The following is a 16,313-nucleotide window of genomic DNA, read 5'->3' on the forward strand; positions in this document are numbered from 1 at the left end:
CTTTACCTCAAGGTGCTTCCTGTGTAGCTTCACCTTAGCTTATTGCCCTGCACCAGTCTCCTCAACATGGCCCCTCAGAATACCTCAGACCCATTCTTCATTTCAGCCTATCCCACCCCAATAGCTGCACCTCAGTTCCCTGTCCTGTACCTGTGTGTGTCCGGACACCACCCGTAACTTTACCTCAGTCTGCCCCCAACCCCAGCTTTATCTTAGCATGCCCTCCCCACTCTCCCCCTGGTGGTATGTGGCCATTGATGGCCTTGTGTGATCTATCCGTGGCTAGGTATGCTTGGCCTCGCCCCATTGATAGACAAGGATGCAGGAGTCTTGTGTGTGTCCCCTGCTGTGAGGCAGAAGGGAACTCTGTGAACTTGACTGTGGTCAGTCATTGAGCTGCGGTCAGTGGCCGGGCTCCTAGCCATCGTGCCCAGGCTTGCTGAGACCTTTGAGTCCGGGACAGTTGTAGTCCCTGGCCACTGCAGGTTCCTTTCCACTGCCATCTGGTCAGGTTTATTGTTTTGTTTTTTCCTTTCACAGGAAGCTTGTTTCTGATGAACCTTCTGACGGCCATCATTTATAATCAGTTCCGTGGCTACCTAATGGTGAGCCACCCTGTGTCACTGTGGGGCTATGCCAGAGCTGGCCTCACAGGCCAGGCAAAGTAGTCCCTGAGTCAACTGACCCTGGTGGGAGGGAAGCCGGTTGCCACCTTCTGTGGACCGGCTCAGAAACACTGTCTCTGCTATGGGCTGTTTCAGTAGCACAGGTATTGCCATGGTTACCCAGGGTTTCCTTCCTTCTTCCACACCCAAGAGGAAAACACCTAAAGACTGCAACTCCTGGGGGGGAGTGTTTTGCCTCCTAAAATGCACAGAGAAGAAATGTAGACCTTAGAGCAGTGGTTCTTAACCTGTGGGTCACGACCCCTTGGGGGGTGATGAACGACCCTTTCACAGGGAACGCATATCAGATATCCTGCATATCACATATTTGCATTACAATTCTTACTGAAAATGGGGGGGGTCATCACTACACAGGAAACTGTATTAAAGGGTTGCTGGGCTCCCTCCTTTGAGAGCTGTCCCCTAATGGTGTGATTGTCCTCTGATACCTAAGGAGTGACGGGCTGCTTCACAGCCTCTCTTGGACCCTCCCCAGGGTCCCCTTAGTCCACTCCTCAGAGCAGTGTGGGCAGGGATCAAGATGTGCTTGAGTAATGCCAGGGCTGCGTGTTGAGAGCTATCCTCTTTATAGAAATCTCTGCAGACCTCACTGTTCCGGCGGCGACTGGGGGCCCGTGCAGCCTATGAAGTCCTTGCCTTTAGGTCAGGGCCATCTGGAGCCACCCCTGAGTTGTGAGTGTCAGGTGGGGTCCTCTCCCAGGACAATATGTTCTTTTGCTTCTAAGAAGGGGGACAGGGTGGTCATTAGGGGTTTCCTAAGTAGCCCCTGCTGGCTGGCGCCAGACTGGATATTCCATTGGGAGCTGTATGAACTGCCAAGCCCTCAGTGCTTCCGTTATCCTGTTAGCCTAGCCCACTTGTGTCTAAGGCAGGCATCCGCACCGCCAGGTGGGCAGAGAAAGGAGGGCACTGATGTGCCTCCGAGAAGCTTCTGGCCTTGACTGTTCAGTGGCAGCTGTCCCTCTTTAAGGGGGCATCTCCAGGGGATCTTAGATGTAGGCTGTAAGGCACTTCAGCTCATGGTGGAAGCTCACTGGGGCTCCTTTCCCATGCAGCATGGTGGATACATAGTTCAGGCTGGAGGAATGGCCATTGGATATTGCTCACTAGGGTGGGGTTTCTTTGCCACAGAGTTGGGGTAAATCCCGAGAACTTCCTCCAAGTGCTTCAGAAAACCCAGCTGAACAAAATTCACAAACAGGCCATCGTGCAGGTTGCTGCTCTCCCTGGGTCTTCCCTAGCTCCTGTCGGGTGGGTTGTCAGTCCAGTGCTTACCACTGATCATCGGGAGGGGCCCAGGCATCCCTCCCCCATTGCCAGCGGCTGGCCTGGCCTTCCTTCCACAGAAGGTGCTCTCCTATGAAGGCCGACCGATGCTGGCTGAAGAGTTCCAGAAACTCTTCGATGAGGTTGACAAAGGTGTGGTCAAAGAGGTAAGTAGGTCTGGCCTGTGCCGTCTGCCCAGCCCAGGGCCACCAAGGCTCGTGGTGTTTCTAAAGACCACTGCTGGGACTTGCCTGCCCTGAATTCCCAGTCCTTGGGATTGGCAATGGGAATCCTTTGGCTGGTGAATTTGTTGGATGAAGACATTTCCTATTCGGAGAAATGACCTGGGCGAGCCTGACCCAGAGGAACATTCCACGGCATTTCTCTGTCTCAAACAAACTCCTCTGACCATTCCCCTGGGAGGTCTAAAGCTGGCTCTCTCCAAGGCCTTTGCCTCTCATTCTTGATGCTTGTGAAGGTCCCCTGGGGTCTTGGCTTCCATTTCAGGCCCAGCCAGAAAACAAGAATGCCTGCATGTTCCAATGTGGGTTTCTGGAGTGAGCAGCCTTGCCAGGCGTACCTTAGATATCTCAGGCAGGCAGAGGGACTGCTGTTCCTGCCAGCCAGCCCTGAGAGGACCAAATCGGGTCCTGAGTGGGGACAGACTGAGATGGGCTCGGATGTGTCCTATTGCTTGAAGCTTGACAGTTCCACTGCCGTGTGACCTGGCTACTCAGCCTGCCTTAGACTCAGCCACATAGCCACAGCAATTGACATTTATGTCTCATGTCCTGGGCTGGAAACCTGAGAAGGAGATATCCACCACAGTCCAGCCCCTCCCAACGCCTCTCTTTGTGGCTGGCCCACAGTGGCTTCTCCCTGTGTCTACATGTAGTCATTCTCTGTGTGTATGTCCCCAAACTTTCTTCTTACAAGGACATAGGAATGTTGAAGAAGACCCCCCACACACACCTGCACTTTCACGGAGCCACCTCTGGAAAAGGCACTGTCTGTCTACAAATGCATCACATTCTGAAGGGGTGGGGTTGAGTGTTCGAATTCTGTGGAGAATGATCAGCTCAGCCTGTCAGCTGCTCTGGGAGAGTTGTCAGTTTATGTGGCCTCAGTTCCCTATCCCAGGTGGCTGTCTTAAAACCATGTTTTTCTCAGACCTCCCGAGGCCTTCTGGAGGCATGCATTTGTTGCTGTTGTCCTTAGGGGTGTCACTTCTGCCCACTTTCCCTTGGGTACAGGAGTCTGCTGACAATGATGCATTAGCAGGGGACTGTGTCTGTTCTGCTGTCAGCCCTCTGCTTGGACCAGGTGGACTTTGAGGGGTCAGAGGGTCCCTCCCCGACCTTGGGGTAGGGAGGAGGTCTGCTGCCTCAGGAGGCTGCTCTTGGAGGCCATGTGGGCTAGGGATACCTTTCCCAGGAACAATCGGACCTGGGCAAGAGAACAGTTACCCAGCAGTGCCTGCTGGGCTGTCCAGGTTCTCCTTGGGCTGCTGCTTGTCAGTCTCTGGGGAACAGAAGAGAGATAGGTGCATGTGTCCTGCCATGCTGCTGCAGAAGAACGTATGGACTCTGTCTGTCCATCGAGGCCCATTAGAGTAAGCTTAGGCTGGGGACAGCCTAGCACTTGAGCTATATCCCTCCTCTGTCCCCCTTTCCCAGTTACTTTTTGGATTCTTTGAGACAGGGTCTCTCTATGTAGCTGTAGCTGTCCCTGAACGCAGTCTGCAGCCCTAGTTGGCTTCAAACTCACAGTGTTTGCTTTTGAATGCTGGGATTAGAGGCATGCCTAACCATGTTTGGCTTTCTCAGCTACGTATCTGCTCTGTGGGGTGTGCTCTTTCTGGTGCTCCAAGACCTGAAGCCTAGGATTGGTGTTCAAATATGGAAGTTTGGAGCCGCAGATTCTTTTCTTGGTGTTGTCATGCTTCTCCCCCAAAACCAAGTGCAGTGGGTACTGAACTCAGTCCTGAGGTTCAGCTACTTGGAGGTTGCTAACATCAGGGGCAGGTGCCCTGGGATAGGGTGGCACCTGTGAGTAGGGAGCTACGTGCATGCTGATGGGTGCTGAGGAGGCACCGTAGAGCTTCCAACGAGTCCTTCAACAAGGGTAGTAACCACTGTAGCTATGGGAGAAGAATGGAAAATTCCCTTGCTGCCCTCCCCAGAGGGTATCCTCTGTCACTTGGAGCCTGGTGGACTCAGCTCTCAGTTCCACAGGCGTGTGTGGCTAGGTTTGGCCAAGTTTGAACACGATGGAGATGCTGACCCTCTCTCAGCCAAGGTGTTAGTGAGCTTCCAGTCAGGCAGAAACCACAGAGGAAATGTAGACAAGGCCCCCCTCCCTACAAGGAAGTCTCTGGAGTGACCAAAGACTTGCTGTAGAGAAGGAAGAGCTCGGGGGCTGAGGGACAGTGTCCTAGCAAGGATGACCTTAGGAGACGACCTTCCCCAGCCAGACTCAGGCCTCTGTGGAGAAGTGTTGCTCATACTTCTGTAGAGAAGGTGGCCCAGTCTCTATGGAGAATGTGGCTCACACTCCTGTGAAGAAGGTGACCCAGACCTTTGGGAACAGACTGACTCTGGTCTGCCTGAGCCCATGCTGGTCTGTGGGCCATTGGCAAGTGAAAGCAACCACACTAGGTGCTCCAGGGGCCATGCTCTCTGCAGCAGAGGCCAGGGTGTGCAGAGCCCCTAGGGGCCTCTGGGCAGGCAGGCCCTGCACACTAGCTCACATGTCAGTAGGTCAGGCTGCAGCTCTAGGGTGCCAGGAGGACTGCATGGCTGGATGCTGACAGGAGCTGTATTCACAGTGGACTGGTGTTGCTGGTGAATCAGCTGAGAAGTAGTGACTGCTTGTTGAAGACTTCCCAGAGTAGTCACTGTTCAACATGGCGTTCTGACATTTTCTATGGGACATTGCCTCACGTAGCTGTAGGCGTCTGTTTGTACCTGACACGGAGTTCACGAAGTTTGAGATCTTCCCATTTAAACCACTTTTGATGATAAACTCTCCTCCCTGCACCCCCCTGGTGGCCATTCTTCGATGGGAGCTGTCACCAGAACTGTGGCTTTGCCAGTCACTGAGGAAGTCAGCAGTTCAGTTTTATCATTGGAACTTACTGTTACGTGTGAGGGCAGTCTTTCCACTGGGGGCAGCAGGAGCATTCTCTCTGTCACCTCAGGGAGGACTCACAGGGATTCCAGGCTTCCCCCATGGTTCACTGCATGAATCTGCTGCAGCCATGTTCCATGCTGGTGTCAAATGTGCCTCAGAAAATACTGGGTCTCGTGAGGCTGTCCCCCACCACTGTCCACTCTGGCTGGCCACAAGATACCTGTGTTTGCTACTGTCTTGGTCCTAGGACTTGGTAAGCCAGCTCTAGGAACGTTTTAAAGATCTTTTTTTCATTTTAAGATTTATTTTTAATTAGTGTATATGTGTGCATCTGACATTAGATCTCTCTGAGCTCTGGTTACCAATGGTTGTGACCCACTCTGTCAGATGTAAATGCTGGGAACTGAACTTGGGTCCTCTGCAAGTGCAGTATGTGCTCTTAATTGCTGAGCCACTTCTCCAGCCTCTTAAGTGTTTTAATTGTTTTCCCTGCATGTATGTCTATGTACCATGTGTGTACGGTACCTGCAGAGGCCAGAAGAGGGCATCAGATGCCCTAGAATTGTGTTACAGAATTTGTGAGTTGTCATGTGTGTGCTGGGAATTGAACATGGGTTCTCTGGAAGGACAGCAAATATTCTTGACTGATGAGCCGTCTCTCCAGCCCAAGATTTATTTTTTTATTTTATGGATAGGAGTGATTTGTCTACATATATGTATGTATAGCACTTGTATGCCTGGTCCCTGTGGAGGCCAGAAGAGGGCATTAGATCACCTGGACCTGGAGTTATAGATGGCTGTGAAACGCCATGTGGGTGCTGGGGACTGACCCAGATCCTCTGCAAAAGCAGCAAGTGTTCTTAACTACTGAACCATCTCTCTGGCTCCCTGGCTCCCAAGCATGTATGGGTATTTCTTCTGTGTACCACATGTGTGCCTGGTGCCTGCAGAGGCCATAAGAGAGTGTTATATTGCCTGGGACTGGAGTTTTAGAGAGTTGTGGGCTACTGTGTGTGAATATTGGGAATGGAACCTGGGTCCTCTGGGAAAACAGCCTGTCCTCATAACCACGAATCTTTCCAACCCCCAAGCATACATTCCAAATGACTGATGTGTGACACGGTTTATGCACAGGACAGGAGGCATTCAGATCATTCTAGCTATATGCTATAGCTCACGGTGACTAGCTTCTCGTGTATAAAACTGCTTCTGTGTTTGAGATTAGATAGGGCAGGGCAGGAACATGTCATCCCAGAACAAGAAGCAGGTCATGTGCCTTGCCATGGCTCTAAGAGTGTGGGTTTCCTTTGCAGCGCCCACCGAAGCCCCAGTACCAGTCTCCATGCCTGCAGACTGCCCAGTTCATCTTCAGCCACCAGTACTTCGACTACCTGGGGAACCTCATCGCTCTGGGAAACCTCTTGTCTATTTGTGTGAGTTGGGGCTCACCCTGTGGTGCTGAGAGAGGCCCTCTCCTCTGCACCCTTCCTTCCAGTTTAGTGAAGGTGTGTCCTGCAGCCAGTCTTCCCTCTTAACCCTTCACTGTGACTGGCCACCATGGTTCAGTTGTCCTTCACTCTGGCTTGCAGGTGTTCCTGGTGCTGGACTCAGACCTGATGCCTGGGGAACGTGATGACTTTGTCCTGGGGGTGAGCTCAGGGGCTGCTGGCCTGTGAAGCTGTCAGTTCTGCCAGGGGCTGAGCAGTGAGGAGTAGCAGGGTGGAGGCAGGGTGGCTGGCTAGAGCAGTTGTAGGCTCTGGTTATACAGGCAGAAAGTGGCTGATGGGGACACAGTGACTTCTTGGACCCCTGTGTGGGTATGAGGCTGGGGTCCTGTAGAAAGAAGAGACTGACTGGGTCTTGTGGGCTGTCTGGCTTCAGGCTCTTAGTTTTGCCTCTAAGAAGAAAATGGTCTCTTTGACATCTCAGAATGGAATAATGTTATACTCTGGGAGTGGAGTGAGCCTCCCCATGCTCTGGTGTGTGTGTGTGTCCTCCTTTAAAGGAAGAGTTACTTGTGTTTCCTTCCTGGGAGAGGCCATCTTCCTTGAGGAGTTCCTACCCCAAACCCTCTATCTTCTTGGGGAGAAGCTTCTGCAAGCTCAGGTTCCCCTGGGAAGAGCCTGCCCGGAGTGTGCCTTTTCCTTGTCTGTTGGCCAGAGAGGCCTAGGTCAGGTGGAGATGTTCATCCTTGGGGTCTGTGTGGACAGAACAAGAAGCAGAAATACTAGCTATCAATGCCCTAGATGGGGAATGGGGTGGGGGTGAGAGGAGTGGAAGGGATCAGGGGAGGCTGGGAGGGGGGAACAGGATACTCTGATCATAGGCCTTGGTGTCTTGGGACCAGCATGAGATGCAGCAAGTGAAGCTGGCTATGGCTTTTCTGCCTCCTCAGATTCTTGACTGTATCTTCATCTTGTACTACCTGCTGGAGCTGCTGTTGAAGGTGTTCGCGCTGGGCCTGTGGGGCTACTTGTCTTACCATAGCAACGTATTTGATGGCCTCCTCACCATCATCCTGCTGGTAAAGTCCATGCAAGCCGGGGTACCTCTCCTGGTGGCTCTGTGAGCTTGGCTGGCAGCTCTGCCTGGGTCCTTTGGGTGTACAGTGTAGCACAGATAGATCATATAGTATAGTGGACTACCCAGGAGTAAGTGGGGCCCCTGGCTTGAGGGACCTGTGGTGAAGTGCATGATGGGATGCAGGAATTTGGTCCCCATTGTGTATGAGTGTTATAGGGGCTGGACTGCCACTTTTCATTCTGAGGGAGGTGCAGCAGGACTCAGAGCTATCAGTACTTACCAGCCCTTGGCACAGTCCTCCAGTGCCACTGGTTCACAGTGCAACCTTGGTATGGACAATTCAATGTTAGGGGGTCTCGGCCACCCAAGGTACCCTTGGGAATCCCCACTTTCTTGGAGTGAGAGGTTCATACTTGGTGTAAGTGTGACAGCAGTGACCTCAAGTGACATTTTGAGAGCCAGTAGGCCCCTGGGGACATGTACGGAGAGAGTTATTTGAGCTAGGCCTTTTGGTCCATCTGTGAGGAAGTGGCTTCCCCAGTCCTGATTCCTGAAACCAGAGTATTTTGGCTGGCGGAAGTCTAACATCTGGATGTGTGAGGTCAGGCCTGAGCTCCGTCTGAGGTTCCACTGCATGCCCAAATGATGGACCCAGGTCTTAAGATTCTGTTGCAAACTGCCTGGGCTGGCACTGCTGGAGGTGCCACTTGGGCTGGCACTGCTGGATGATGCCCCTTCTCTCTGTGGTCCAGGTTTTGGAGATTTCTACCCTGGCTGTATACGGATTGCCGCACTCAGGATGGTATGTGATTGCAGAGAACCTGGCGACACAACCTGGGCAGTGACCTGTCTCACTGCACCCAGGTGATAGATTTCCAGGACCACATGGGGTTCCTGGCCACTGGCATGGCCCACTCTAAGTAAGGCTGTTGGACTGTGGGCTGAGTCTGCCCTGCATGAGGGGGACATACAGAAATGGATACTGTTCCTCCTTCAGGCAGTCCCCTTTGCATTGGCTTGGTGGGCAGTGGTTGTGTTCCCTGTAAGGGAGTCTAACAGATGGCCATGTTCCCTCTTCCCCATCATCTCCACTGTGGGATATGAGGCCCAACTCAGGTCTGCAGTATGGGGTGATCTCCTTGCTAGCACCTGCCTAGTGTAGGGCGGGTTGAGCCCACTAGCCTCCATTCTTACTGTACAGAGAGACTCCTGGGTAGGGCCCCAGGACTTTTGGCATAGCCAGTGGTGCTTGGCTTGTGCCCTGCCTTTGTTGGTGAGGCTGCCTATAGCAGGATGACACATAAGGTTGTTGTGAGCTATTCCTGTGAGCCAAGACTTGCCTAGCACAGGCCCAGGGCCACTTATATCCACTTTGGATTCCTGCGCTGCTTTAGTGACACAGTTAGGAGAGGCTTCAGAGGGCTGAGGGTCCAGTATTGACCTATAGAGTTGTCCCTGGGTGCCTGCTGGGATGGTTTAGAGATAGTCTGCCCTGTGCCAGGCAGGAGCCAGGTGACAGTGGCAAGCTTGTTTCTAATGTGAGTCAAGCCCCTCTCAAGCTTTGTCCCATCACCTCAGGAATTGAGGGAGTGACATTTGGGGTGAGGAAGGCTTATGTTTAGATAGAAATGAGGGTATAGAGAGGCCATGGGGATGCTGGAGTGGAGTGTCAGCCACAGGGTCGGGGGACAGAGCTGGACTATGGGATAGGGGATGGGGTCAGGAGATAGGGTCAAAAGTCATAGGCTCCAGATGAGACAGGGTCAGTGAAGGGACAGGGCCAAAGGTCAGGGAATAGGTTGGGGTTAGTTAGGACAGGCTTCCCATCAGTTCTTGAGGAACTGAGCTTGGCAGGTCAGGGTCCTGGGCAGTGAATACCATCTCTGTCTTCATGCTATGAGGCTGTCCTGGGAAGTGTGGCCCTGGCTGTGGGAGATGTGTGGCTGTGGCTGTAGCCATTTTGGGGAGGTGTGGCTGTGGCTGTCCTGGGAGATATGTCGGTAGCTGTGGTTATGGCTGCCTGGGCACTGGGTGTGAGGAGGGTATGGCTGGGCTCAGCCTCCAACCTCCTGGGAGCTTCTGCCTGGTGTCCATGCAGTGACTATTGCTGTCTGTTCACCCCTGCTGCCTCATCCCCTATCCCCTCTGCTCCCCCGAACCTCCTAACATGGCTCCTGTGTCTTCCTAGGCAGCCCGAGCAGTCCGGCCCACTGTCACTGTGGGACATGACACGGCTGGTGAACACACTGATTGTGTTCCGCTTCCTGCGCATCATTCCCAACATAAAGGTGTGTCTTCCCGCCATGGTCTGGGGCCGGGACACTCATCACCAGGGCCCCGTGGGAGCATACCCTAAGCCCCCTTGCCATTCTTAAGCTGCTGGGGTGGGGCCACTGGATCAAGAACCCAGACATCCATTTCTTTTAGCCTCCAGGTCACAGAGGTGCAAATCAGGTCTTAGTGGTCCAGCAGGCAGAGGGTGACCACAGGGTATGGATGCCAGGCTCTGTCAAAGGGGCCTGTGCCACAGCACCCACAGGAGGCTGAGGATATTCAGGGAATATGTGAGCATGTATGTGGGTGTGGTGTAGGTGAACTTATGTGTGCGTGTACGTGTGTGTGCATGTGTGTGTATACATGTGTGTGCGAGCACATGTGTGTGCATGTACGTGTGTGTGTGTGCATGTGTATATGCATGTGCGTGTGCATGTGTGTGCATGCGTGCGTGTGTGCTGTGGAGTATACTGTGTATAGATGGCTTTGAAGTGGGTATCCAAGCGTGTCTAGGTGTGTGTGGATGGCTATAGAGTAGTTTGCTGGTCCATTCTGTCCTACTGGTCAGGGCGAGAGTGTGTGTGTGTGTGTGTGTGTGTGTGTGTGTGTACAGGGTGGGGCACTGTTGTCCCTGGGCAGGAAGAGTCAGTCTGAATCCTCTTCTTGCCTACAGCCAATGGCTGTGGTAGCCAGCACCATCCTGGGCCTAATCCAGAACTTGAGGGCATTTGGCGGGATCCTGGTGGTAAGTCCCGGGGCTCTGGTGGTGTCCTGGGTGTCCTGGCTCTATGGAGTCCAAGTGGGGTATGGGTGGCCTGCTTCTGCTCTGGCAAGGAGGCTCACAGCAGTCTTAGGATGCCAGACTTTGTTGGCTCCTTTCTTCTACAGAGGACTGAGGTTACTGTCTCCACTCTGTGCTAGGGTCCTTGTGGTAATTGTCCAGTCCTTCATGACCCCTGGGTTATGTACTACAATGAGAAACAGTGAGGAAATTGGGCCCCCATGGGCCCAACCTTGAGAGTTTGGGGGATACTCCTTTGTAGACATACTTTAGGGCTTGAAGCCTAGATGTACCTGGGCCTCCACTGAGGCCAGAGGGCCTGGTCTGTCTCCTGTGGTAGCAGGCCTACAACTGGAGAACCTGGGTAGCACCCAGATCCCCTGGAGAGCTGCCTGCTGCTTCTGGCCTCTTCAGCTTCCATCTTTAGGACAAAGGCGTCCCTGAGCCCCATTGCCTCACCCCCTTTGGCCTTAACCTGGCCCTGTGGCAGCACTGACATCAGCTTCCCCTCTCCTCCTCCATAGGTGGCATACTATGTGTTTGCCATGATTGGGATCAACCTGTTCCAAGGTGTCATTGTGCCTCCTGGAAACAGCAGGTGAGGGGCTGTCTGTGCCTGAGGACATTAACCTGTGTGCATGTCAGTGGGCCCTCCTGCTAAACGTTTCTTGTAGGTGTCTTGCCTTGGGTGTCCTGAGCACAGCCTTCCTCCCAGGGTCTAGGCTGTCGCATTGTTGTGGTGGGATTCGGGGTAGAATGCCTTCTTCAAAACCTGGAGCCCAGGGTTCTGGGGATGGGAGCCTCTCTCTGTTTGGGTGGGTAGTGGCGTCTTCCTTTACCCTTTCTCCTGGGGTCTGCGTCAGTGCTGAGCTGGGAAATGGGGCAGTGCTCAGCTGTGCAGACCCTGGGTACAGCCGTTAACCAAGGGCCATTGTCTCTGCAGCCTGGTTCCAGATAACAGCTCAGCTCTGTGTGGAAGCTTTGAGCAGCTAGGTTACTGGTCCAACAACTTTGATGACTTTGCTGTAAGTCCTCTGCCTTGTCCCCAGGTTCAGCTCACCTGGGACTCCCCCTCTGCCTTGCCACAGTCCCTGTTCTCTGGTTCCCCCTCTCCCTTGTCCCGGGGCCCTCCTGGACCCTACCTCTGCTGCCCCATAGGCTGCTCTGATCACACTGTGGAACGTGATGGTGGTGAACAATTGGCAGGTGATCCTGGAGGCCTATAAGCGCTACTCGGGCCCGTAAGTCTCTGCCCCAGTACTGGCCATGAGCTGGACGTTACACCGGAGACCCAGGGCCTGGATGGAGAAGGGAACCAAGCTGCTGACCTTGGAAGGCTGGCCAAGCTGTCTCCTGGCAGTGTCAACCTTCATCCATGCCACACTGAGAGATAGCCAGGGCCCCAGGCTTCTGCACCCTGCTGTGCACCCTGGTGGTTTGAAGTAAATGAAGTGGATGTGACGGATTGCCTGAGTGCAGGGGATTGCTGTGGGGTAGAGGCCTAGGGGAACAGTCAGGTGGCTCATTTAGCTCATACCTCAGAGAACTTTGACCAGCTCAGCAGAGGGGCCTGGGTTCGAGTCCAACTTGAACCTCATGCTAGGCCTTCTCTGGTAGCTCTAGCTATTGCCAAATCTTGGTGTCATGGGCATTACTGCTCTATACATTGTCGCATTAGCAGCAGGGTCCGCTGAGGCCCCACAGATGTGTGTTGTAGTTGTTTGTTTTTCTGGAATGATCTCACTCCACTCATAGTGGGTCCTGATCTCCTTGTCCTTCACAGGTGGTCAATGGTGTATTTTGTGCTATGGTGGTTGGTGTCCTCTGTCATCTGGATCAACCTGTTTCTGGCTCTGCTTCTGGAGGTACCAGCCACCCCTGTCCAAGCCCAAGATTGCCTGAGTTGTTTGTAGAGTTTTGGTGGGTGAGCCATTCTAGCCAAGACTACAGGCCAAAGGGATCCTGGTTGGGGACCTCTGAGCTGTTTACTCTGCTGGTCTGTGGGGTTCTCAGGACCCCAAGCTGCCTTAAGGGTGAAGCTGGGCATCTTGCTGTTTCAGAGATGAGGATCTCATGGGCTCTGCATCCAGATGTCCAGAGTGGGCTGCTCCCCACAGTGACTGTACTGTGACTGCAGACTAGGCAACGGGGGCTCCAAAGCTGGTATCAGATGGGTACTTACACCCTTCCTCCCTCCTGCTCCAGAACTTTCTCCACAGATGGGACCCTCAAGGTCATAAGCAGCTCCTTGTTGGAACCAAGCAGATCACCTACCAGATGTCTGTGGAGCTCATGTTCAGGTGCGGGCTTGGGAGTGTGTCTCCAGTCCATGGAGCTCATGGAGAGGGGTGTGTGGGGAGGAAGGGTTTCCGGCAGGGTTCCTCTTCCACCCAGTCATCTGGACTGCTGCTGAGCTGGCAAGAGATGCTCACAGCATGGCGGTCGGCACTTCTGCTTCTACCAGGGACTTGGACTGTGCTCTGCTTAGGACCGAGTACATGGAAGGGACTATCTATCTTCCATTGTCTTGTAGCTTCTGGCTGGTATCATGGGGCACAACCAGGTGGCTTGAAGGAGCCACACCTTCTCCTCTTGTGACATCATGGAATGTGTCCTCTGCTTGTATAGGAGAGTGGCTGTCATCTCAGGGCCATGTGTCATGAGCCCCATTTTCTTCCACTAGTGTTGGCTGTGGACAGTTGGCTGTAGCCACACCAGTGGGTATGAGAGGGGTTGTCTAGGCTTCCAGGCTTTTCACTTAATTCTTTTTGATGTGAGGGTAGAATCCAGGTTGGGTGCGTGCTACACACATGCTCTACGTAGAATCCCCCCCTTAGCCCTCTGTAGTGTAGTGTGCTTATCAATGCACACAAAGCTTTTTAGCATCTGTATCTTCCTGAGGCAGGACCTATGTGTCTGTGTCCCTACACCCTGCCACTGCTTGTTTTGATAGTACCTCCTGGCTGGGAACTGTGAGACTGGGCACTTGATGACCTTCCCTGCCGACTTTGCTTGCAGTCTCTGAGAGGCGAAGGCTCACCCCTCTGAAGCTTTTGTGTGATTTGTCCCCACTCTGCAGGGACATCCTAGAGGAGCCCAAGGAGGAGGAGCTGGTGGAGAAGCTGCACAAGCACCCACACTTGCATCTGTGCAGGTGACATCAGAGTGGCCTCCTAGCTGGGCCGACAGGACAGAGATGCTGTTCTGGGCCCATGCTGTGGAGGCAGCAGCTGGTCAAGACTGAGCAAGAAAAGATGGTGCCTGGGACAGACCACTCAGGGACAGATGGAGGCGGGGACAAGGACTCCTCCCCAGCGGCTGGTCAACAGTAGCTGCTGTGCAGTCTCTGTAGCCTTGGCAGACCGGTGGTCGGTACTGCAGGGCCACCTTCCTCCATTTGCTGCTCTTTCAAGCTGCTTTGGTGAGACTTGCTAAGGAGAGAGAGTGATCTCTGAGGACCCTCAAAGCCAGGAAGCGAGAAGGCCTCAGCTCCCCTTGTTACCCACAAGCTTATCTGTGCCTTCCATTTCAGTGGCGTTTGTGAACCCACGCCTGCACAGGACAGTAGCTGGCAGGTTTCCAGGGCATTGGGTTGGTGTCAGGTGTAGAGAATGTCACCTCTTTGTTTCAGTGCCTATGGAAGTGATGGGGGTGTCCTGGGGGGGTGTCACAAAGTTTTATAAAGAATGAGATTGTTCTTACTCTGACCTCTCTTTCTACCTCAGGGTTGTTGGGTAGCATTATTTAGGTTGTGGGCTGCACAAGAGCACCAGGTTGTGAGGTGTGAGCTCCCACTTGTGATGAGAAGCATCCTTTCGTGACGTGCACAAAAGCCTGGAAGCCCAGGGTGGCCCTGTGTTGTTGGTCCTCAAGGTTTGTGGCAGAGGGAGCTGGGGCAGGAAGAGGGGAGAAGGGATCAACTCAGGGCCCTGAGACTGACCTCTGGATTCCTCATTTCAGAACAACTCTGGGGGTTGGTGCTGGAGTTTCTTGGGAGCCTTTCAAGCTGTGGGCCGGCTCCAAGTGATGACTCCCATGGGCACTGACACAGAATGGCGGCCTGGGGCTTATACATTTGTAGGCTATGAGTGCCTGGGCTTCTCCGTGGTCTGGAAGAGGAACCTGAGGGAGCATGATTGAGGGATTTTAGGAAAGCACAGTGCTCAGTCTGGAGTGCTGGAGAGGTGCGGCTCCCTCCTAGGAAGTATTGGGCTCCCAGCACCCAAGGAGTGGCTTGGAGACCTCGTCATTTCCCTGACACTCTCAGTGTGGGGCCTTTAGGACTCTTGAAGATAGTCTGAGAACTGCCTCTCAGCAAGCTGCCTTCCTGGAGGGTGGATTGGAGCCCACACCAATTGTCATGAGCTGGGCCAGTTTCTTCTGTGATGGCTGGACTCACTGGCAAGTAGGAGCACTGTCTCTGTTCCCCAACCCCAACTGCTAAGCCTTGAGCGCCACCTACTGGTGAGACAAGCTCTGCTGTGCTATCCATGCCTGGAGGTCTCTGAGCCTTCCCAGAAGCTGCCCCTGGGTTTTCCAAGCCTGCTCCCAAGTCTCAAGTTCCCTGTTCTCACCTCAGAGTGAGCCTGACCTGGTGCCTGTTAGGTGGATGTCAGTGACCTGGTTCTGCCTCTGCTGTCCCATGCCAACCAGTCCACCCAGAATCATCCACCCTAGCTTTTGTGCAGAAATGCACCCTGCAGGTCATTTTGATAAGAGTGAGGTGCAGGGAGTTGATTTCCACTCAGATGGCCCTGCCCTCAGAAGGCTACATGAGGTGCCAATCACTGGAGTGTGTGGGGAGCAGAGGGACCACAGCAGTGTTGTAGGGGCTGCCTCAGCTCACCACCCTGTCCATTTCAAATGTTGCAAGTCACTAGTGGCCCTGGCTGGGGCAATCTATTTGAGGAGCATGGGCTTGTGCTTCTCAGGGGCCTTCAAGGTTGCTCTGTGGGTTTCCCCGTTTTCTTACTCCTGGGTACAAAACCCGTGCAGCCTGCAGCGCCAGTGTAGAATGGCGCTGGTGTCGCACACAGTCCTGCTGGCTGTCAGAAGACAAAGTGGGTATGGGAGACCTCTGAGGCTGAAGAGCCTGGGTCAGGGTCCCACAAAGGGCCTGGTGTTCCTCTGACCAAAGAGTCCTGGGGTCAGTCAGCAGGAGGCGTGTGTGATGAAGACGCTGGTGCTGGTGGCATGCGAGGCTGAGCCTCCTGGAGCGACAGCAAGCTCTTGGTGAAGTGAGGCACCCTTGGCCTGAACCCTGAGCTTGGGCTGCCCACACTTCAGTTGAGCACTGGGTTTGAGTTGTTGGGTGTGTCGAGTGCACGCTGGGAGTGCATGAGGGGGAGCTGAGGAGACGTGGAGACTGCATCTACCTGGAGATCTCACCCTGCCTCATGAGTGCTTACAACCTGAACACTGAAAGTCGTCATTTTCTATACCTGACACCTTGGGCAGAAGCTGCCACCAGACGCTCCTGCAAGTTCCTGACACCCAATCCCAGGCAATATTGGAAGCATTGCCGAGACTTGTGTGGCAGTGTGGCTTTGCCTCCCTGTCTTTCGGGATCCTTCCTGGCCAGATCTGGGGCCTGCTAGGTCCCTTGAAGAGCAGTCAGTGCTCTTAACTGTTGAGCCATCTCTCCAGCCTAG

At 53.8% G+C, this 16,313-nt stretch overlaps 1 protein-coding gene across 2 annotated transcripts in view; it reads left to right on the plus strand.

Moving 5' to 3' along the window:
• Positions 1 to 14,366, plus strand: part of Tpcn2 (two pore segment channel 2) — a 30,690-nt gene extending 16,324 nt beyond the window's left edge. Inside the window, exons 10-25 of one of the 2 annotated variants that reach the window (XM_028771161.1) lie at positions 541 to 605; positions 1,258 to 1,358; positions 1,818 to 1,899; positions 2,033 to 2,119; positions 6,398 to 6,517; positions 6,674 to 6,733; positions 7,480 to 7,608; positions 8,360 to 8,409; positions 9,796 to 9,895; positions 10,555 to 10,626; positions 11,187 to 11,260; positions 11,606 to 11,687; positions 11,821 to 11,903; positions 12,446 to 12,527; positions 12,868 to 12,962; positions 13,742 to 14,366. In XM_028771161.1, coding sequence (XP_028626994.1) covers positions 541 to 605; positions 1,258 to 1,358; positions 1,818 to 1,899; positions 2,033 to 2,119; positions 6,398 to 6,517; positions 6,674 to 6,733; positions 7,480 to 7,608; positions 8,360 to 8,409; positions 9,796 to 9,895; positions 10,555 to 10,626; positions 11,187 to 11,260; positions 11,606 to 11,687; positions 11,821 to 11,903; positions 12,446 to 12,527; positions 12,868 to 12,962; positions 13,742 to 13,820 — 1,361 coding nt within the window. In that variant the 3' untranslated portion in view covers positions 13,821 to 14,366. The remainder of the gene's footprint in view (positions 1 to 540; positions 606 to 1,257; positions 1,359 to 1,817; positions 1,900 to 2,032; positions 2,120 to 6,397; positions 6,518 to 6,673; positions 6,734 to 7,479; positions 7,609 to 8,359; positions 8,410 to 9,795; positions 9,896 to 10,554; positions 10,627 to 11,186; positions 11,261 to 11,605; positions 11,688 to 11,820; positions 11,904 to 12,445; positions 12,528 to 12,867; positions 12,963 to 13,741) is intronic. The other variant, XR_003711904.1, reaches the window with a different exon arrangement.
• Positions 14,367 to 16,313: the final 1,947 nt, after the last annotated feature.

Source organism: Grammomys surdaster, unplaced genomic scaffold (assembly GCF_004785775.1).
Source record: "Grammomys surdaster isolate TR1022 unplaced genomic scaffold, NIH_TR_1.0 205, whole genome shotgun sequence".
NCBI classification, from domain to species: Eukaryota; Metazoa; Chordata; class Mammalia; order Rodentia; family Muridae; genus Grammomys; species Grammomys surdaster.